Here is an 18829-nt window from a genome sequence, read left to right on the forward strand (position 1 = left end):
TATTATGAGATTCAGAAACTGGTTTATAGTCTTGGGTTGCCTTTGGAGATGATAGACGTTTGCATCGACAATTGCATGATCTACTGGGGAGATGATGAGAAGTTAGAAGAATGTTGATTCTGCAAGAAGCCACGATTCAAGCTGCAAGAATGAGGACGTAATAGGGTACCGTACCAAAGGATGTGGTACCTACCAATTACAGACATATTGAAAAGATTGTACCAATCTGAGCAGACTGCCGGAGGGATGAGATGGCATGCCGAGCATACTCAGACGAATGGTGAGATGACTCATCCATCAGATGCAAGAGCCTGGAAACATTTTAACAAATTACATCCGGAATTCGCTAGCAATAGCCGGAATGTGTATCTCGGATTTTATGTTAATTAGTGTTGATTAGGTGGTTAATGTAGGGAATTTAGCTAGATTTATTGAATTTGTTAATTATAGAATTTGTTAATAATTGTTGATGTTAATTTTAAAAATTAATTTTTTTTTCGAGGTTCGAAAGTACAGACTTACTCCTCATTACAGAGAGATGTTCGGTGAGCCTAGTAGTCGTTTAGACCCGTCTTCTTCAGCTTCCGGTTCTTCTTCAGTTCCCGGTTCTTCGGGTCCGGAGACTGTCCCGAGACTTAGTCTTCTCAGAGAGTCTCTCGGTCGCCTCCTTCTAGTGCACCATCGGTTCCTCGATTCGTTGCACCACCGGCTCCTCATGCTCATGTCCAAGAGGTGCCTCCTCCTGTGCCTCCTCCGATGCCGGCCAAGATTCATCCTAATATGATGGTGCCGCCGAGTGCTCCTTACTCGCAGTACACTGTCGAGGACCTTCTCGCTCAGCCAGGCAGAGAAGGTTTATCACTCCTAGACCCCGACCGACTGGACGAAACTTTGTGGTACGTTAATTTTTTTTTTTAATTCTTTTAAAATTCTTTTATAACAATAATAAATAATTTATACTTTAAATTTGTTTTTTTTCAGGTTTGGGGTTGACAATTGTGTTGCTCGGAACGTAACCGAGACGATCAAATGTTACTTCTCCGAGCCACATCCGAACTGGAAGAAGACGCCGATATACGTCAGAAAGACGTGCTTCAAAATTTTCGCTGTAAGTAATTAATTAATTATATATACTTCAATTTTTTATTATTTAGAGTTTTTAATTTTTAAAACTAATTATTAATTTAATTTTTTCTGTTACAGCGAAAATACCGTTGGTCCATGGGGGTCAATGAGAGGGTGAAGAAGGCGTTTAATGCGAAGGCGGGATCGCTTGTTGGACACGGTCTCCAACTGGAAGGGAGACTGGATCGTGAAGGGATATGAGTGTGGCAAACCCCTGAGCTCACCACGGATGTGTTGGATGACCTCATCCGTTATTGGCGGGATCCTGACGCCATTAGAGTCGCCAAATCTTGCTCTGCCTCCCGTCAGACGGTAGATGAGCACGGCCATGGACCGATGCTTCAGTCTACGGGTCAAAAACCCCACGCCGGTATCCGTCTCGATATGATAATTAAATATTTAATTTAATTATTGTATATATATATATATATATATATATATATATATATATATATACTAACTTTCTTAAATGTTTTTTAGGCCATTTGCAACTTTAGGAGAGGACCCACAAGAATAAGACGGGCCAATTTGTAGATGCTAGGTCCGAGGAGATCTTCAACGACTTGGTTGGTCGGGTTTACGAACCGCCAGACCCAGCTGACCCAGGAGTCCACCGACGGATTACCCGTCACCTTATCCACACTTGAAGTGGATAGGATTTACGATGAGGTAAAATTTTTAAAATTTAAATTTTTTTTATTATTCATTTAATTTAACCTTAACTTTTTACTAACAATATTTATTTTTTGTTTTTAAGGTTGTCCCTAAGAAAAAGGGACGGACGTTAGGGATTGGTTCCGTCAACGATGTTCCGAGAGCGACATCGTCTTATGGTCAGCTATGGATGATGAAGTCACTCATCTGCGTAACGAGTTGGACTCGACGCGATCTGTGTTCACAGCTCGTATGGGTGGAGTCGAGGGCTTCTTGGACGTTGTAGCGTCCACAAATTCGGAATGGGAGTCCTTGTTGAGGAACATGTGACGACAAAATCTCATTCCAGGCGAGTCATCCGGCACACATGACGAGGCGGATGTAGAGAGGAGGAGTGAGGAATTCTACCGGGCGATGAACGACCCTTAATTCTTTTTTTTCTTTTCATTGGTTGTATTATAAATTCAAAAATTATTTATGTATAAAATATTTTCGTATCTACGTTTATTTTTATATTATATTTTTATAAATTATTTTATATAAATTAAATAATTTTTATTATATTTTCAAATTCTGGAAAATAAAAAATCGAAGTAAATTCGTAGCTAAATTACGAGCACATTACGTGGAAACTTTGCGAGGAAGTTACGAGGAAATTATTTACGACAACAGTACGAGGAAAGCTTACCGAGTATATTACGTGGAAAGCTTTACGTGTAATTTACGAGGAATTACTTTCGAGGTATTTACGAGGAAATGTAGCGTCCTCATTACGTGGAATGGTTACGTGGTTTTTACGACGAACACTGTGCTTCGTCTTTACGACGAATTGTGTTTCTCGCTAGTTTACGATGAATTTGTGAGGAACTATGCGTTACGACGAACGAATAGCGATGAAACGTGTTTCCTCGCTAATTCCTCGTGAAGCTCGTTTTACGACGAACTTACTACGAATTTCGCCGTCGTTAATGTTGTGTTTTCTTGTAGTGAAAGTGTTAAAATTAAAGGAGAGACTTGCTAAAAGTAAAAAGATCCGCAAATAATCTTCACTTGAATTCTAGAAATGACAGTTCAAAACAGCTTCAAATAGTCTGAAACGACGTTGAAATACCTTAGTGAAAGAGATTTGGAAGAGTTCAATATCAGGTTGAACACCGGATATGATTCACCTCTCACAGAGAGGGAAGATGCAGGAGAGTATCTCTCAGCAAGGTAAGCAGTAACCTCAACAAAATTCACCGAAGAGACTAGGTGAATCTCAAATGACGGTGAGGCGGACTGTGAAGCATATGTATCAATAGTATCAAAAGGCCTTAATTGCATAGGTTTGACATTGAAACGTGCACTATCATCTCTAAATACCGCGACGTTTATCCAAGAGACTAGGTGAATCTCAAACTGTAGCTTCAGTTCCAGAGAAGCAATTAAAACAACAATGGAGTTTGGTGACAAAGCATACGGTTTAATCGGGTCAGAAGCTCGGACCTTGACATTAATATGTTAAAATACAACAGATTTTCTTAAACATAATAAATTCGTTTATTTTTTAATCCGTAATTGATAATCATATGTTAGTGGTTACTAAATGTACATAGACTAAAATTTTCGGGATAGTTTAATCTTCTTATGTTTCATATAAGTGTCCTTGTAGATTTAAAATTTTATTTAAATATAAGTTTCATTTATTTTTAATTCATATGTTTGCTAGTTTTACCAATTTATGTATATTTTCAACTCATTAGCTAACAAAATAAAATAAAATAAATATTAATTATAATGTATAATAGAAAATTTAATAATTTATTAATATGTATGAAAATCTTTAAACTACATATATAACATTGGCATTTTAGGGTTTGAGCCTTATCACTTCACTTGTATGATGTTCATTTTGAGAAATAAGTCCACGAATCCCAGTTTTTTTTCCCTTCATTAAAAACAATCATCTCAATAGAAACACACACGACTATATCGATTGAACTAAATTCTATAATAATGTACACTTTAATAATCTAAACTTTTACACTTTAATTTCTTTGTTTGCTTTTAAGGAGAGTTGGCAATTTTAGGGTTTATGTGCAAATATGGAGTCGACAGCGCACACAAACTTTTCTAAAGCAACCTCCCACTTTGTCTTATTTTGGATGGGATTCTGCCACAAAACTAATCAAAGAGCCCCATTTACACGAGTCCATTATCTCTTCCTATTTGTTTTTTCTTCTTTAATGATATTGATACCCAATAGATTCTTCAATCCAATAATTGTCTTTTGAAAGTTACAACTAAGAAGTTTAAAAAAAAAGAAGAAGATTTGATTGAATTTATTTCATTTCAAACAATAATTTCAATGTCAAGAGGGATGTAATAGACTACTAACTACTCTGGCAGCGGGCAATGTTTTTTGGTTATTGTCTCTTACAACTAATTACCAGCACCAATCCTAACCACTTCGCTTTATGACATTGATCAAAGATTGCTAAGTCCTTCTGTAGCTTCTTTAGATTTTGTTTGTATTGTATATAGTCCTTCAATTTTTATATGTATATATATATCTAATAAAATGTAAATATGATAGATTGTGATTAACTGTCAAAGAAATTAGTCTAAATACTATGTAAATAAAATATAAAAATGGAAGCATAAACATCTGCAATTAGTCATTGGGCCTAGAAAGCCTTTGGAATCACACTACAGTTATAAAAAAAAAAATCCCCTAAAAGATCAGACCCCTGTAGTATAATAAGACTGACAAATTTTGTTTTCTTTGAGAATTATAAGACTGACAATTTTCCTTCTATTGAATGGTATTTGCTAGGGGTGGGCACTTCAGTTACTTTCTCGGTTCGGTTCGGACTCGGTTAGTTCGGTTCTAGTATTTTTCCAACTGAAGTAAACCATAGTTAGTTTGGCTCGGTTTGGGTTCGGTTCGGTTTATATTCGGTTCGGTTTGTATTCTGTTTGGTTTGTTTTTTAGATCAGTTTAATTATATTCTTTTTAGTTTAATTTTTCTAAGAGAAATTATGTTTTAAAACATAAATTATGTAAACATAAACTATGTGAACTAAATTCAATATAAAACTGAAACAAAAACCTTTAAAAAATCGCAAAAAGTATATAAAAATTAAAACAAATGAAAGTTAACTAAAGTAAAAAAAAACAACATCATTAGTAATGTTTCTTATATCATTAAAATTAAAAAGCTTGCGATAAATAAAATATTTTAAATCAAAACATTTTGATGATTACATATTAGGTTAGAAGAATATAAGCTAATGAATAAAAAATGAAAAATTTGTGGTTTGGTATTAGAATTTTAGTATATTGGTATTACTAATATTTTTAATTTAAATAATTACAAAAATACATCAGTTTTTCGGTTCTGTTCGGTTTAAACCGAACCGAACTATTCGGGTTGGAAAAATCATCAACCGAATGGTTTGAAATAGACTTTGGTTCAGTTTAAATTGGTTTCGGTTCGGTTTGACTCGGTTCGGTTCGGTATTTTGCCCACCCCTAATATTTTCTAATATGTCATCGATTATTTCAGTGTGGAAAAACTATTATTTTTTTTTTCATTTTTGTTTTGTTTCTTCTGCGATATAATAGGTTCCAAACCAGTTTTAATAAAACAATGCTGAAAAAAGAGAGAGTAAAATATTCACTTTTGCTGGTTGTTAAGAGGTGTTAACCACCAAACAAACCATAACAAAATATAAATATGATTTAGTTACACACCAAACCGAAAACTTTGCAGATGTATTTTAATATATTTTTCTTTCTTCCATGATTAAACACGGAGAATTTGCCGGATATTCATAAGGGCCAACAAAATAAAAAATATAGCCATGCTACAGTACGGGTCCACAGAAAAGATAGGTTCAAAAGAGTACGAGGAAGTGTCTTGTTTATGATTTGGCCATCCTAATCTCTTTTAACTTGGCAAAAGTCTTCCGTATTTTGTGAAAATTAGCGTCAATGTCTACAATTACGAAGGTTTACGGTTCATTCAGGCGCGGTATAAATGTGCATATATGAATCATGAGTTACATGTGGAGGCTAAGAAGATACTTCGTGGGGAGGGAGGCAACGCAACATATATGAATGTGGTTTGTGGGAATACAAAAGATCCCGACTATACTATATGAAGTGTAGTATGTACCAAAATTGCAAAAAAACGAATGCAATCGAATACACATTTCTTTCCCTTTTCCAAAGTTATGTAGGTTATGCAATGGATCAAAGATATATGGATAATCAGTGGAAAAGTTAATGATTGTAGTAAAACAATCAGCACGCAACCCCTCAATATATTGAAATGAGAGATAGAATATTTAAAAGATTAAAGGAACACAAACATAAGTAAATATGTACATATACCTATCCTAGAATGTTAAGACACAGACCGCAAGTTTTTAAACAAACACGGTTAGTGTATAAAAATTACAATTAAAGGAACCATAACAATGGTACAACAAACAATGTACTGTGATTATAAAATAGAATAGAAGAAGAGACAAAGAGGAGATGATGAGTGGCGACGGTGTTGGAGGACAAAACAATGTAACTGATCAAGAAGTGAACATGAAGAATCAGGAAGCAGAGCAGGATAAACAAATTGGAAAAGAAGAGAAAGAGAAATGTATCATACTATACTGTAATTAAAAAATAGTATGAAACATATGACACAAAATACTGTTTATTTTCCCCAATTCAATACATCACATTATTTTCATCTTCTTAAAGAGATTGATTCACATATTTACCTTATTGTCAATGAAATTGTTGTTTGACCCCATAATTCTATTCAATCATACTGGACTTACTGAGATTTAATAGTCCAAAAATAGAGTTTCGTAACTTTGAAACTTATAATGTGTCCCTTATGCTGTAAAATCATCATGGAATTACCTTAATTGGTTAACTTGTGCTCTGCAATCGCTCGCGCCGTCTTGAAAATAGAAGATCTTATGTAATCCCGACTTTGAAGAGCCAATTGATGTCGCTTTGAACAACCGTTACTCGTCGAGTCAACCATTTTCCCTTCTCGCGAAGAATTGTTCTTTTCGCTTTCCAGTTTCCAAATTAAAAAAACGACTTTCAACCTTTCACGCGTAGATAAGGGTATTGTTAGAATATTTCATAAAATTATACAAAATATCGTAGCATACAAATTGTTATGGTTATATAGTTAATTCTTTTTTTGCTATGTAGATGTCGCCTAATTGCCCTAAACACTTTATATCGCATCATAGTAGCAAAAACTACATAAAAATAGACAAAGTATCACTATTATCTTTTCTTTTTAACTTTCTTTTAAACACTAATTATATTATCCCAAGAACAATAGAGACTACAAGAGGTGGACTTCATTTTAGGAATCATTCGCCGGCAAAAACTCTCTGGAGTCCAAAGCTCCAAGAACAGAGAGGCTAAGTCCCAAACATGGAAAGATCAAAGATCAGAACATGAACATTCTTAATACTAAGTGATCTAGACTAGAAGAAGTGAGGAACCAAACAAAAGAACCTTTACAGAACAATGAACAATAAAGCACGATGATTTCAAATGAGTCCCTTTGAATGAAACAAGGCGAGGATGCCATCCAAAGCTAAAACCTCCAACTTGCAGTTCCTCCTATAGAGAATAGCCATCGATTAAGAGACCAATGCTTCAAGATTCAGGAGACAGAACAATTCCAGTTCTTAAGTCTACAACAGGGAAAGCATTGACGGAGATAGAACGTCACGAGACGCCGAAATGAAGCAAGACGAGAGATAAGAACTCGATCAAATCTATTGGTAAATGACAAAGAACAAGACAACTCATAATGAGTTCAAACATTCTCGAGAGATCAAGAAGGCGAGACCCAAAATGAACCAAAGAGAGCTCAAAGCCAACATGCAAATCATTCCAACCAAGAACATGTTCATAACGAAACCAAAAAAAAAAAAAGAAGGAAAAGAGAACTCAACTCACTTCAACTAGATCGATCAATATTATATCACACAAAGAGATCAACATGCAAAGCTCTCATTCCCCCCGGTAAGGATAAGATCAAGATCTGGATATTCGACCGAAGATAAAAAAAACGAAAACAAAACATGACTCCGGCTCTGAGAGAGCTAAAAAAAACGATTCAAAGAAACTAAACCCGACTCCGGCTCTGAGAGAGCAACCGGAGACGGAGAGTAAGCTTCAATAATAGAGGGTTGATGAGAGAAGGCAGATGTTTTTTCTTTTTTTTTTTTAACTTACGAAATAGAATAAGAAACAGAAGAATAAAAATAACGAAGATGAACACTATATATAAATTATAAAAGTATCAAAAGATTCTATATTTTTCTTTTGGGAAACAAAAGAATTACATAAATAACGTTTATACCAGTCCACCGAACAATCAAACCAGCCGCCCTAACCGAACCGGACACAGGATCGTACGTCAGCGGCAAAAACTTTCAAAATTAGGCGGAAAAGAAGAAAAAGACAAGAAGAACAGGGAGGAGCACGGCGGAGAAGAAGACAGAGAACTCTGTCCGGAAACCACCGTTGGGAAGAAAAGGGTAAGCGTCAGGAGGAGGCATGACGCAATTGTCACCGTTAAAGTAGATCCTACGAGGAAAAGCCCATCCTTTCTCGAACGTAAACGTTGATTGATCTTTACGGAACAAAATCTCCGACTGCACATTCCCAAGAGGCCCTGCTTCTGATAAGAAGTCGTTGTAGAACTTCATTCCCCACAGCATCGCCGTATCGTCTGCAAATTAAAAAAAAAAAAAGAATCAATCTTTATGATCCACCACAGAGAGAGAAGATGAGATAAAAACAGAGTGGATGTGTGTGTTTTACTTAATCCAGCGTAAGGAGAGAGAGATTTGTAGTTGAAGCTGAAGATCTGAGTGATGTTGTCGAGGTTAGGATGCTGAGCAACCATGTTCCACTGCGAGTAGTTTAAACGGTAGTTGAAGTTTGTGATTGTGATCTTCACTCGCCAATACTCTTTGTAGTTCTGCTTCACGTGCCAATGCACTCGGATGGGGCACAAGTGTCTCGTGCATTGCACCAACGGTGGTAAGATCGTTCCTTTCTTGGTCGGTGGTGAGACGACAGACGCTAAGTGAGGTGTGTCCGGGCTGCAATGTCACAAAGTTTCAGACTTTGTTGTTTTGAAAAAAAACTGAAACCAAAAAGAAACAAAGTTTGAGACTTTATGACTCACTCGAGACAGGCGCCGGATTCTGTTTTGTTGTTTTGGCATCCGCAAGCGCAAGTTGGACATCCGACAATGGTTTCGTTGTAAAAAGAAGACAAAGAAACGCAGCAGGTTGGGGTTCTCTGAGCAAGGAACTGCGAGTATGTGCATGTAATGTTCCATGTCACTGCAATGATTGAAAACTGTTAGAACGAAGACAATGGTGCTAAAAGTATTCTTGGGTTCTTACTCATGGCCTGAGTGGTTCTGCGTGTGTCCGGGGTGACAAACTGGGTTGGTCTCACGATCTTAGCAGGGCCGCAAGTGTATCCTGGACCAGGGCCCATGAGCGTGAAGTTTCTCGGCACGCGGACGGTTTTATTCGTGGTTCCAGCAGCGCCAACGCTGATCTGGAAGGAGCTAGCTGCAGTGCCAGGGTCTTGAACCCATGAGTTGAGGACACCGCCTTTGCAGCAGTTTGCAATCTGCTGGTTGTAAGGAGTCCCCGGGAGCAAATCTACAACCGTTGGATCTTTCTTACAACAATGTGGTAGGTTTCCTTTGTACTTTGAACAGTCACCTGTTTAAAACATTAACACATATTAAATAAACTCGCAATTAGAACATTAGACTGACTAATGGTACTTAAAACATTTTAGTTGACCTTGTTCGGTTGTTTGTGCTCCAACCATACTCCATATAACTTCCTTCTTTGCCCATTTCCAGCCTAATGTCCATCCTGGAGATGGAATGTGTCTGTACTTCTGGAAGTTGAACATGGTAACCACGGCCTAGATCACAAACAAATAAACAATTTAGCAAACTTAGTTTTGTGAATCATAACCGATAAACAAGTTCTTAAACTTACAACATAGCCATCAGGAGTCCAGCTCATGACATCCCATTTCATTGTAATGTTGCCTTCTGGATCTAGCGCATCATATGCTTCTGCCAAAATGGTTTTACCAATTATATAAAACAAAAGGTTAGAGAACTTTGTTTCTACTGATCCAACTTTGCTAACATACCAAACTGTCCGCATAACTAAAAGTATGCATCAAGTTCTGTACTTCTCGGAAAGTTTCTATTTTTGGATCATAGAAACTTGAAAAGCATAGAACATACAACATTACTAAAAATATAGGAAGCACTAATATGTAAAACTGAAGTCATACTTTTATGATCTGAGATTTGCAAAAGCTTTTTGTTTCACTAATTGAATAAAGATCTAGCATTGCCACCAAGAAGGCAATTATGTAACAGAGTATAAAAAAGAAAGCAGATCATGAATTGATAAGCAGATCAATGTAATAAGGAGAGTAAGAAGTCACCTGTGGAAGTAAAAGAAGAGGAAGAAATCAAGAAGACGATCCCTACGGCCAAGAAACTCATCTTGGAGACAATGGAGGTGGATCTGGAGATGAAAGACTCCATTTTTGTTATTCCTCTGTTGATCAGAGTAACGGAGCTTGTTCCAGATCCCTTAAGATGGGTCTGGTTTAAATCTTATACGAATCAATCTCAGAGTAATAAGCTTTGCTTGAATGTGAAGTGGACTTATAAGAGAGAGCAGCAAGATTTTCAGCTTTGCAAATAGAAGAAGCACTGTTTGGGATCTGGCTGGCTTAGTGGCTGTTGCAGTAATTTTTGAGCTGGGTTTACTGATTTGCCCACTTTACCCTTCTATTTTGGAGTAAATGAATTCAAATGATTTCTCCACTTAAAGATTATAAATATACTTTCTTCAAATAAAACCCTTAATCTTGCATATTTTAAATCAAAATTAATATTTAACAGTAATAATAAATATAATATATTTTATTTTAAAATTTTGGAAGTATATTCGAGACTGACTAGGTGTTTTGTCCGCGATGCGGGTTTAAATATTTCATAAAAAGTTCTTTGTACACTATATTCATAATTTTAGTAAAAAATTTATTTGATTAATATTTAATTATATAATTTATGTTTTTAATTTTTTACTAAAATACTTTTTCGGATAACAATACAATATATATATAGAAATTATATTTTTATATTTTGGATAATTCAATATTTTATTTTTAATTATATAATTAAGAATTTTATTTGATTAATATTTAGTTATATAATTAACTTTTTACTAAAAGACTTCTTCATATGACAATACAATATATACAAAAATTATTTTTTTTTAAATTATATTTTCAGATTTTGGAGAATTTTTACTATTATTTTTATTTTAAAATTTTGGTAGTTTATTCGAGACTGATAACGATTTCTAGTTTAAAATAAAGGTTGTTTGTATAAATAGATTCACATTTAAATAAAAAAAAGATACAAATTCTGAAGGAAAAAAAACATATATATAATTAAGTACAATAATTTTCTTGAATTACTTTATTCAAAGCTCTAAAATTTTCTGGAAGTGTTTCACGAGTTAGAAATGGGCTTTTGTGTAATTGTCATCAGAAGTTAGTTTAATACCAGAAGATTATTACCGGAGACGACAGCTTTAAGAAGGAACGTGGGCAATTAACACTGTTTTAGGTTGTCGGTGGGGAAGAAAAAATGACATATGTGGACAGATTTTCAATTATTCGCATTTATCTACTTGTGTTTTTCAAGATTTAAAAAGCTAAAATCGTCGAATTTAAGGTGTCGATATATAATGTGAAAATATGAGACTACTATTCTAAAAAAGAAAAAAGACTAGCCTTGGCTTATTAATTTCGTACTGGTAAAGTGGTAGTATGGTATTGTTTGTTGATTCATTAGTTCATTATTAATTTTACTGAGATAGTATTGCCGACACTATCAAAAACTAACCCAATAGTAACATTCGGTTTGGTTTTTGTTTGACTAAAATATCCGAAATAAAGACAACAAACCAAACATTAATATTAGTGGTGAAAGTTTCATTCATTAATTGATCACCGTGAAGGCGTGAAACTAACCATCAAGTTCAAACATGTATCTCAATGATTTTGTATTGTCAACAAGACTCGCAACTCTAAAAATTCGCATATGCATTCATTCATCTAGAACATGTTCTTGACACACACCAAAACAAAGATTATCGGATAATAAGAAAAAGATCCAAACCCATCTTTCCTCGTTCGTCAAGCAACGTCTCCGTTTCCTGGTTAGATCCGACGAGTGTGGTTCTCTTTTTCATCTGAAGTTGTACTTCCACTTGCCCCACCAGAACTGCTCTGCACAAAACCACCATTACCAACTGATTCACCACCGCTTTGGTCGGCGTTTCTTTCTCTCAGCATGTTACTGCCTTTAGAAGTCATCGACCTCGGTAGCTTCAGTTTGGTATTATTTGCCTCTCCAGAGTCGCTCGGCTCCTGAGATGAAGTTGGTGGTGTTGTTGCTCGTGGTGGATCTACAACGAGCTGAAGCAGAGGCTTCCTCCATTTCCTTCGTTTCATTGGCTTTGGCACATTTGTTTTACCCTGAAACCAAATATCATCAAATAAGCTATCTGCTGTCACAGAAACGGAGAAATGATCAAATACAATGAAAAAGTCTTAAGAGAATGTTACCGTCGTGTTTCCTATGTCTGACAGAGGCTTTCTTCTTGTTCTGGTTCCTTCTCCATCATTAGTCTCCTCAACTGGCTTGTCAGCAAGAGCGTTTTGGAGCAGCAAAGCTCCACGTGAAGCAAGGACTTGTTGTTGTTCTTCCTGAGAACTCTCACTGTTGTTGTTCTGCTTTTCGTCTGCGTTCCTGTTGGAACATTTAACTGAAGAGCAACCGCATGAAGGACCACAAGATCCCTTTGTAGCTCGACATTGACATTTCATCGTTTTGCAAGAAGAGCTCTTACTGCAAGTGCAGCACACATCAGATGTTGACGTGGGTTTCACTGCCTCATCTGAAGGAGAGTCCAGGTTCTCTTCGTATGAACGCCTCGGCACCACACTAGAGCGCCGTCTTCCCACTTTGAAGTTTCTTTTCCTGTTCAGTTTTATAACTGATTCCTGCTCCGACTCACGCTCTGATTCTTGCTCAGGTTTCCACTCATCGTCAAGATCTGGATCTTCCCGTTCATGGTCCGAGTCATCAGAATCAGAGGTGTCCATGTCCTCATGAACTATAACCGAGTTCCGGGCTTCCTGGTTTTTCAAGCTGTGCTCGTTGTTTAAATTCTCCTCCGCAGACCTTTTGATCAATTCAGAAGCCTGTAAAATGGAATCCATGCAAAATTTCAGAGGATAAGTGGCATTAGCTATCAGATAAAACAAGAGTAGTAGAAGCTAATTTTACTAACCTGTGCCTTCACCTGATGCGCGAGGTCTGCTTTTTGGATCTCCAAGTATCTAACAAAACTGCTAAACTTCACAATTTTTTCTTTCAGGTCTCTTATTAGGACGTCCTTTTCCCTGCAGTCTGCTTCTCTATCTCGAGCTAGACACCTTTTAATTAAACAATGGACATGTATAAGAATAAAGAATGAGTTGGGAGTCATATTTGGAATATGATCTCTAAAAATGCTTCAGTGAGATCTTACCTCGCAGTTGATGCCAAATTGAACAGATAGTTCATGATACTCTTTGCGTCACCTAATGTTCGAACTTGGTTCCACCTCCCTCTTCCACCAAATACACGCTCCCGTTCCTCTGCTTCAGACAATTGTGATGCCATGGAAACGAGAGTGTTTGAAGAGGTCGCAAGCATATTCTCCAGAGCGAAAATCCTTGAGTTTCTTGCACCCGGAGACATGGTATCATCATCAACGCTGCTTTGGTTACAGAAGACGTAAAGGGTTTACTAGTTTTTCAGTAATGAAATGGTAGTGGTACTGGTTTATACAAAATCACCACTCACCTTATCTTGGCATTCTTGAGCAACTCGTTTTCTTCCCTTAGCCTTGCAACTTCCTTCGCCATTCTTGCTCTCCTGAATTATGACAGGAGAAAGTTTAATAGGAACATTATTTTAGAATCAGGCCATGAAGAAAGATATAAAACAAGCACATACTCTTCCATTTGCCTCTCGTACTCAGAACGCACTTCGTGAACCCGAACAGTGACTTCAATCTCATGCTCAATTGCTTGCATCAATGCCTGCAAATAAATCATCAGAAAGTTGCATTAACAAACCAACCAACACAGTCACCTAATAAATGGAAAAACAAAGCATTGATTTCATATAAGTTCATATAAGTTGGCGGGTGTTACCTGAGTTCCTGGACCATTAGCACTTGCACCACCTGCATATATAGTAGGATAACCAGTTAGTAATTTATACCAACAAAGATAGAACTGATTATACTAATCCTTACTCAATGTCTCCCGCGAAGACGCCTTTCGATTTTCTAAAAGCTCTTTGAGTCTTTTTGTAGCCTGGGAAGCCTCTTCTGTCTTTCTTTGCAAAACCTGTTAAAACCACAGACGATTGAGCAGACATGATAACAGAAAAGATTAAGTTAATTTGTCTGAAAGTTTATAAAGATGTGCGCACCAGCTTCTGTTTTTGATTCAGAGCCATGAGCTTGTGCATCTCATACTCGTTTCTCCTTCCCTCTTTTTTTAGCTGGTTAAATTTCAAAATACAATATAACGAGAGGTTCAGTACACACAAGAGATTTCTGAATAACCATGTCAAATGTCTTCCAAACTACAACGAGACTTTCTACAAGCACATGTTGTATTTGAATAGAGGTGGTGACTAATGATTGAGAAGATGAAACTTGTTTAACTTGTTCCTTAGTGGTGCAAGACAGACACACTTATCAATCAAGTAAGCCTCAAAGTGATCAAGAAAAATCTAATATACCTGCATGACTTCCTTCTCTCTTGAGGCCTTCCAAGCCCTGAACTGTTCTGATTCTTGTTTAATTTTTTGCTGCAATTGCACCTGCAAGTCCAACCGAAGCAGAAAAGTATAGTTAAGAGACACAGCATGAGCATATATGTTACAGTGTATTAAAATGGAGATCACAGGAGAAAAAGAACACCTTTTGGGACTTAATTCTGTGTATTTCATCTTGTAGTTTTCTTGCTGCGTCGTCACTTTTCTGCTTTTGCCTTAAGAGTTGAGCTTGTGCATCTTGTTTCTTCTTCAACTCAGAAACCTAAAGGGACGATGCATCATGAAAAACCATACTGTATGTAGATGACTGAGTATAGCTGATAAACCAAAAGAGGCGGTACCTGGGTTTCAAGCGTGTTCAGTTTCTGAAGATACGATTCCTTTAGTTTTTGGGCACCATCGCCTGGGGCAGATGGTATGCTAGCAAGGTTCTGTCTCAACCCTTCAATTTCTCTCTGCCAATCCATATATTATTTAATCAAAATCCGAGTTCATAAATTTCATCAAAATACAATATTAGAGCACATAACACTGACCTGCAGTGCCCTTTTTTCTTGTTCTAGTTCATGGACCTTTTTCTCATAATGTTGTTTGAGAACAGATGTACCACCGCTTGAATAACGCTTCATTTCAGCCTTCATGAATGAATTGAAATGTTATTGCAGATGAAATACTAAAGGAGAAGTTGATATGAAAATAGTACCTCCTTTTCTTCAAGCCTCTTATCCAATTCCTTTAGCTCCATATCTAACTTTTCTTGAAGTGAGCAATGTTCAAGCTCCTTTTCTTGAAATTCAACCTCATCTGCACACACTGCAAATCATGTCATCTATGTAAAAATTTGAACACAGCTTAGCATGGCATCTATGTAAAGAATGTGTTTATCAATTTAAGAATTAGCATATAAAGTCTGAGGCGCTTCTTTCTATTAGGCAAGCAAAAATGGTAAAACATTAGTAAAAGTTTCAACCTGCGACATCGATCACTTTGTCTTCACAATCTGACGACTCATTGGATGAGGGGAACAAGACATTACTCGAACGGGGTCCATCTTCATGGGAATCAATAGACTCAGAATATTTGTAGTTACTGACTTTCTTTAAGCTTTTGACATGCAGCAGCTCTCCTTCTAGCTCTTGAATTTTTGAAACGTACTTGTTGATCAAACCAACATCCTGGAAGAATAAACACGTTAGCCAAAAAGTATCACTTGGTCATAGATTTTAACTAAGGAATCGTAAAGGACATCTCACCTCATCTTGGCAGGATTCAATCTCATCCAAGGATTTACCATTGCGAACAGATTCAATTTTCATTATAAGTTTGTCCTTCTCAACCTAAATGGACGAAAACAGAGTATTAAATGCTAGATCTCATATAAAGCTGACCCATCAAAATAACGTGAATAGAAGAGAAACCTGAGCGTCATAAGCACGTTTTGAGAAATGCTCACAAGCTACTCGCCGTTCTTGAAGTTCATTTTGTAGCTCACGATTGCTCGTCTCAAGCAGTGCTACTTTGTGCTTGAGGATCTAACAAAGATTATATAGGTTTAAGGTTTAAATACTGAAATCATGTGACTAGCATCAAATGTAAATGTCTTTCTAAGTTCGGACTGAATACCTGAAGCTCATCAAAAGCACCACTGTCACCCCTATAGAACAAGAGTTCTGTCTGCAGCTGCTCAATTTGGCTCCTCATTCGTTGCATTTGTGCGGCTGCTGGGTCTCGATTAATCTAATCATTTCAAAAAATGACAAAACGGTAAGGTCATAAAGTGCAAATAAAAACATAGAAATATCTAGTAAGAAGTAAGATATACGTACCACGGCTTTATTCTGAATATTGCGTGCACGATTAGCATATTTTAGTGTGTTTAGTGTCTCCTCAGCATTTGTATCAGCGGGACTTACACAAGCTGCGTCATTACTTGCGTGATTAAATCAATGTATGAATAAAACTGATTGATCAAAAGGCTAATATAAGTGAAAATCATACCAATCATCACAGTTTTACTATTGCCACCAAGAGAATCCTACATTACAAGATAGTACGGTTAATATGCTCGTGAAATATAAGTTTTATTGACAAAGTATTGTAAAAAAAGATACAAAAAGCCTTAGTACCTGAAGCAAACGAGTGAGCTTGCTGTCACGGTAAGGAACATGACCTCCTTCCTTTCTCTTTCTCTCATCCCCTAATGCACTGATTACATTTCCTAGCGCAAGTAGACCTTTGTTGATGTGGATTCCTGTAAAAACGTACAGTAAACAAATCTCACAGCTTAGTAATTTGTCTCTCTTTACAAAGCAAAAGAAGAGTAATGTAGAACAGAAAGAAAGGTGGGAGATAACCTTCTTTCAAGCGCATCCCATCGGCTCCGGTTCGTTTTGCACGTTCTGAACCAGCAAGATCGACCAAATGAAGCTTTGCACACAGTATATCTTCACCGGCATCTTCAGTCATTGTGGAAGAACAACTAGAAATTTTCTTTTGTTCCAGCGTGATTGTGAAGATTGCATGAGACCGACTATAAGAAAAAAAAACTTACATTAGCAAATTTGAGGAAAACGGAAAGGAATATCTAGTGAAACCATGTAAATTTTACTAGATTTCACCTTGACTGGCTATTCATGTTTGTGCTGCCAGTAGCACGAGCCAAAGATCCTCGAGCTAGAAAGGAGCCCATCTCCTCTTTCGTCTTCACTTCTGCCTCAGTAACACCAGCCAAAGTGATGCCTCCACTAGCAGTTTCCCTGATCTGAATTGGAGCTCTTGAGAGGGCAACATGCTTCGCCTGAACCGCACCATCATTCTTTAAGAGAGCCGGGGAATTTGAGTCAAGCAGATCGAAAACTTCTTCCTTAAATATCTGCAATTTGAAAGGTAAGCATTGAAAATCAAATGGAAACATACAAATCAGATCTCAAAAAAAAAAAAAAAAAAAAAAAAAAAAAAAAAAAAAAAAAAAAAAAAAAAAAAAAAAACAAGCTTGATAAATCCTATTACCTCGATAAAAGACACACGTATCAACAGTTCGGTCGAATCTTTAGTTGTCCCCACTCTTTTAAATATATCTTCCATCACCTTTGGTATAATTCCACAATTTGCTCCATCTCCACTATAGTTAGTCCCCATGGTGTAAGTTTTACCTGAACCAGTCTACAATAAACAGCAAACAATGAATTTCAATAGTTGAACATCATGTAGCTCTAAAGAAAACATCATCAACGAGAATCTCAAATCAAACCTGTCCATAGGCAAGAACTGTAGCGTTATATCCTTTAAACAGTGCGTCCACAAGAGGAGCACAGCAATGATCGTAGATCTCCAAACACGGTAATCCAGCATTCCCAAATACGAAGTCGTATGTAAAGGTGTGTGAACCTATATGAACCTGTTGAATTCAAAACAAAAAACTCAATTCAGCAAAACCCTATATCAGAATCGAATCAGCCAATACGAAAATCACCAGAAAATTTGAGAAATTAGAGGGGGAAACGCCTTACCTGAGGCTCCTTGGGCACAACGGTGATGCAATCGGTGCATCCATTGAGAAGCTCGGGGGTAATCAACGGACGAATGTTGACGGCGACCTTGACGCACTCTGCGGCCTCCATCTTCTCAGCTCACAAACGCGGAAACCCTCCGTTACGGATCCAGCAGAACCACAGCGAAAAACCCAATCGGCACACCACCGAAAAAGCAGATCCAATCCGGGAACCGAGAGCTGGGAGATTTTGAAGCTCAGAAATGTTCGCGATGTGCGAAACCTGTGGAGGAGAGGATTCAAAATTTGAAGGAGAGACAGAGAGGAGAGAGAAGCTTATTACGAGAAAGAAATAATAGAAAAAAAGGTAAAATTAAAAATTAAAAAATATATTTCTGTTTCGGGTGGAATACCGCGCCTCAAGTCCAAATTCAAAACTCTTTGCGACCGTTACGCACGTGAGCGTAGCACGTGACCACTAGAAATTAAAAGGCCCATTAGTTTGATATTCGCTCATTTTAAGCCCATTTGGCCCATAGTTAAGGCCTTTTGTCTGAAAGTGAAG

At 36.9% G+C, this 18829-nt stretch overlaps 2 protein-coding genes across 5 annotated transcripts; both read right to left on the reverse strand.

The window, feature by feature from the left end:
- Nucleotides 1-8085: 8085 nt before the first annotated feature.
- LOC106306711 (protein COBRA) lies at nucleotides 8086-10691 on the reverse strand. The gene is made up of 7 exons (XM_013743428.1): nucleotides 10301-10691; nucleotides 9838-9917; nucleotides 9634-9760; nucleotides 9220-9549; nucleotides 8997-9156; nucleotides 8627-8910; nucleotides 8086-8534 (listed from the first exon to the last, which is right to left on the reverse strand). The coding sequence occupies exons 1-7, from the start codon at nucleotides 10401-10403 to the stop codon at nucleotides 8242-8244; spliced, it is 1377 nt and encodes a 458-aa protein (XP_013598882.1). The 5' UTR covers nucleotides 10404-10691; the 3' UTR covers nucleotides 8086-8241.
- A 1269-nt stretch (nucleotides 10692-11960) lies between these two features.
- LOC106305668 (kinesin-like protein BC2) lies at nucleotides 11961-18593 on the reverse strand. Of its 4 annotated transcripts, none has more exons than XM_013742018.1 (26): nucleotides 18284-18593; nucleotides 18025-18171; nucleotides 17784-17936; nucleotides 17393-17646; nucleotides 17129-17304; nucleotides 16901-17025; nucleotides 16773-16809; nucleotides 16601-16692; nucleotides 16398-16511; nucleotides 16193-16306; nucleotides 16028-16111; nucleotides 15745-15949; nucleotides 15478-15578; nucleotides 15311-15409; nucleotides 15116-15229; nucleotides 14920-15036; nucleotides 14739-14819; nucleotides 14424-14495; nucleotides 14245-14338; nucleotides 14141-14172; nucleotides 13941-14026; nucleotides 13788-13859; nucleotides 13471-13698; nucleotides 13231-13375; nucleotides 12503-13141; nucleotides 11961-12412 (listed from the first exon to the last, which is right to left on the reverse strand). In XM_013742018.1, the coding sequence occupies exons 1-26, from the start codon at nucleotides 18392-18394 to the stop codon at nucleotides 12095-12097; spliced, it is 3810 nt and encodes a 1269-aa protein (XP_013597472.1). In that variant the 5' UTR covers nucleotides 18395-18593; the 3' UTR covers nucleotides 11961-12094. The 4 variants fall into 4 exon arrangements, with proteins under 4 accessions (XP_013597472.1, XP_013597470.1, XP_013597469.1 ...); XM_013742016.1 differs by having other exon boundaries at nucleotides 13471-13701; XM_013742015.1 differs by having other exon boundaries at nucleotides 15478-15587.
- Nucleotides 18594-18829: the final 236 nt, after the last annotated feature.

The sequence above is a fragment of the Brassica oleracea genome, chromosome C7 (assembly GCF_000695525.1).
Source record: "Brassica oleracea var. oleracea cultivar TO1000 chromosome C7, BOL, whole genome shotgun sequence".
NCBI classification, from domain to species: domain Eukaryota; kingdom Viridiplantae; phylum Streptophyta; class Magnoliopsida; order Brassicales; family Brassicaceae; genus Brassica; species Brassica oleracea.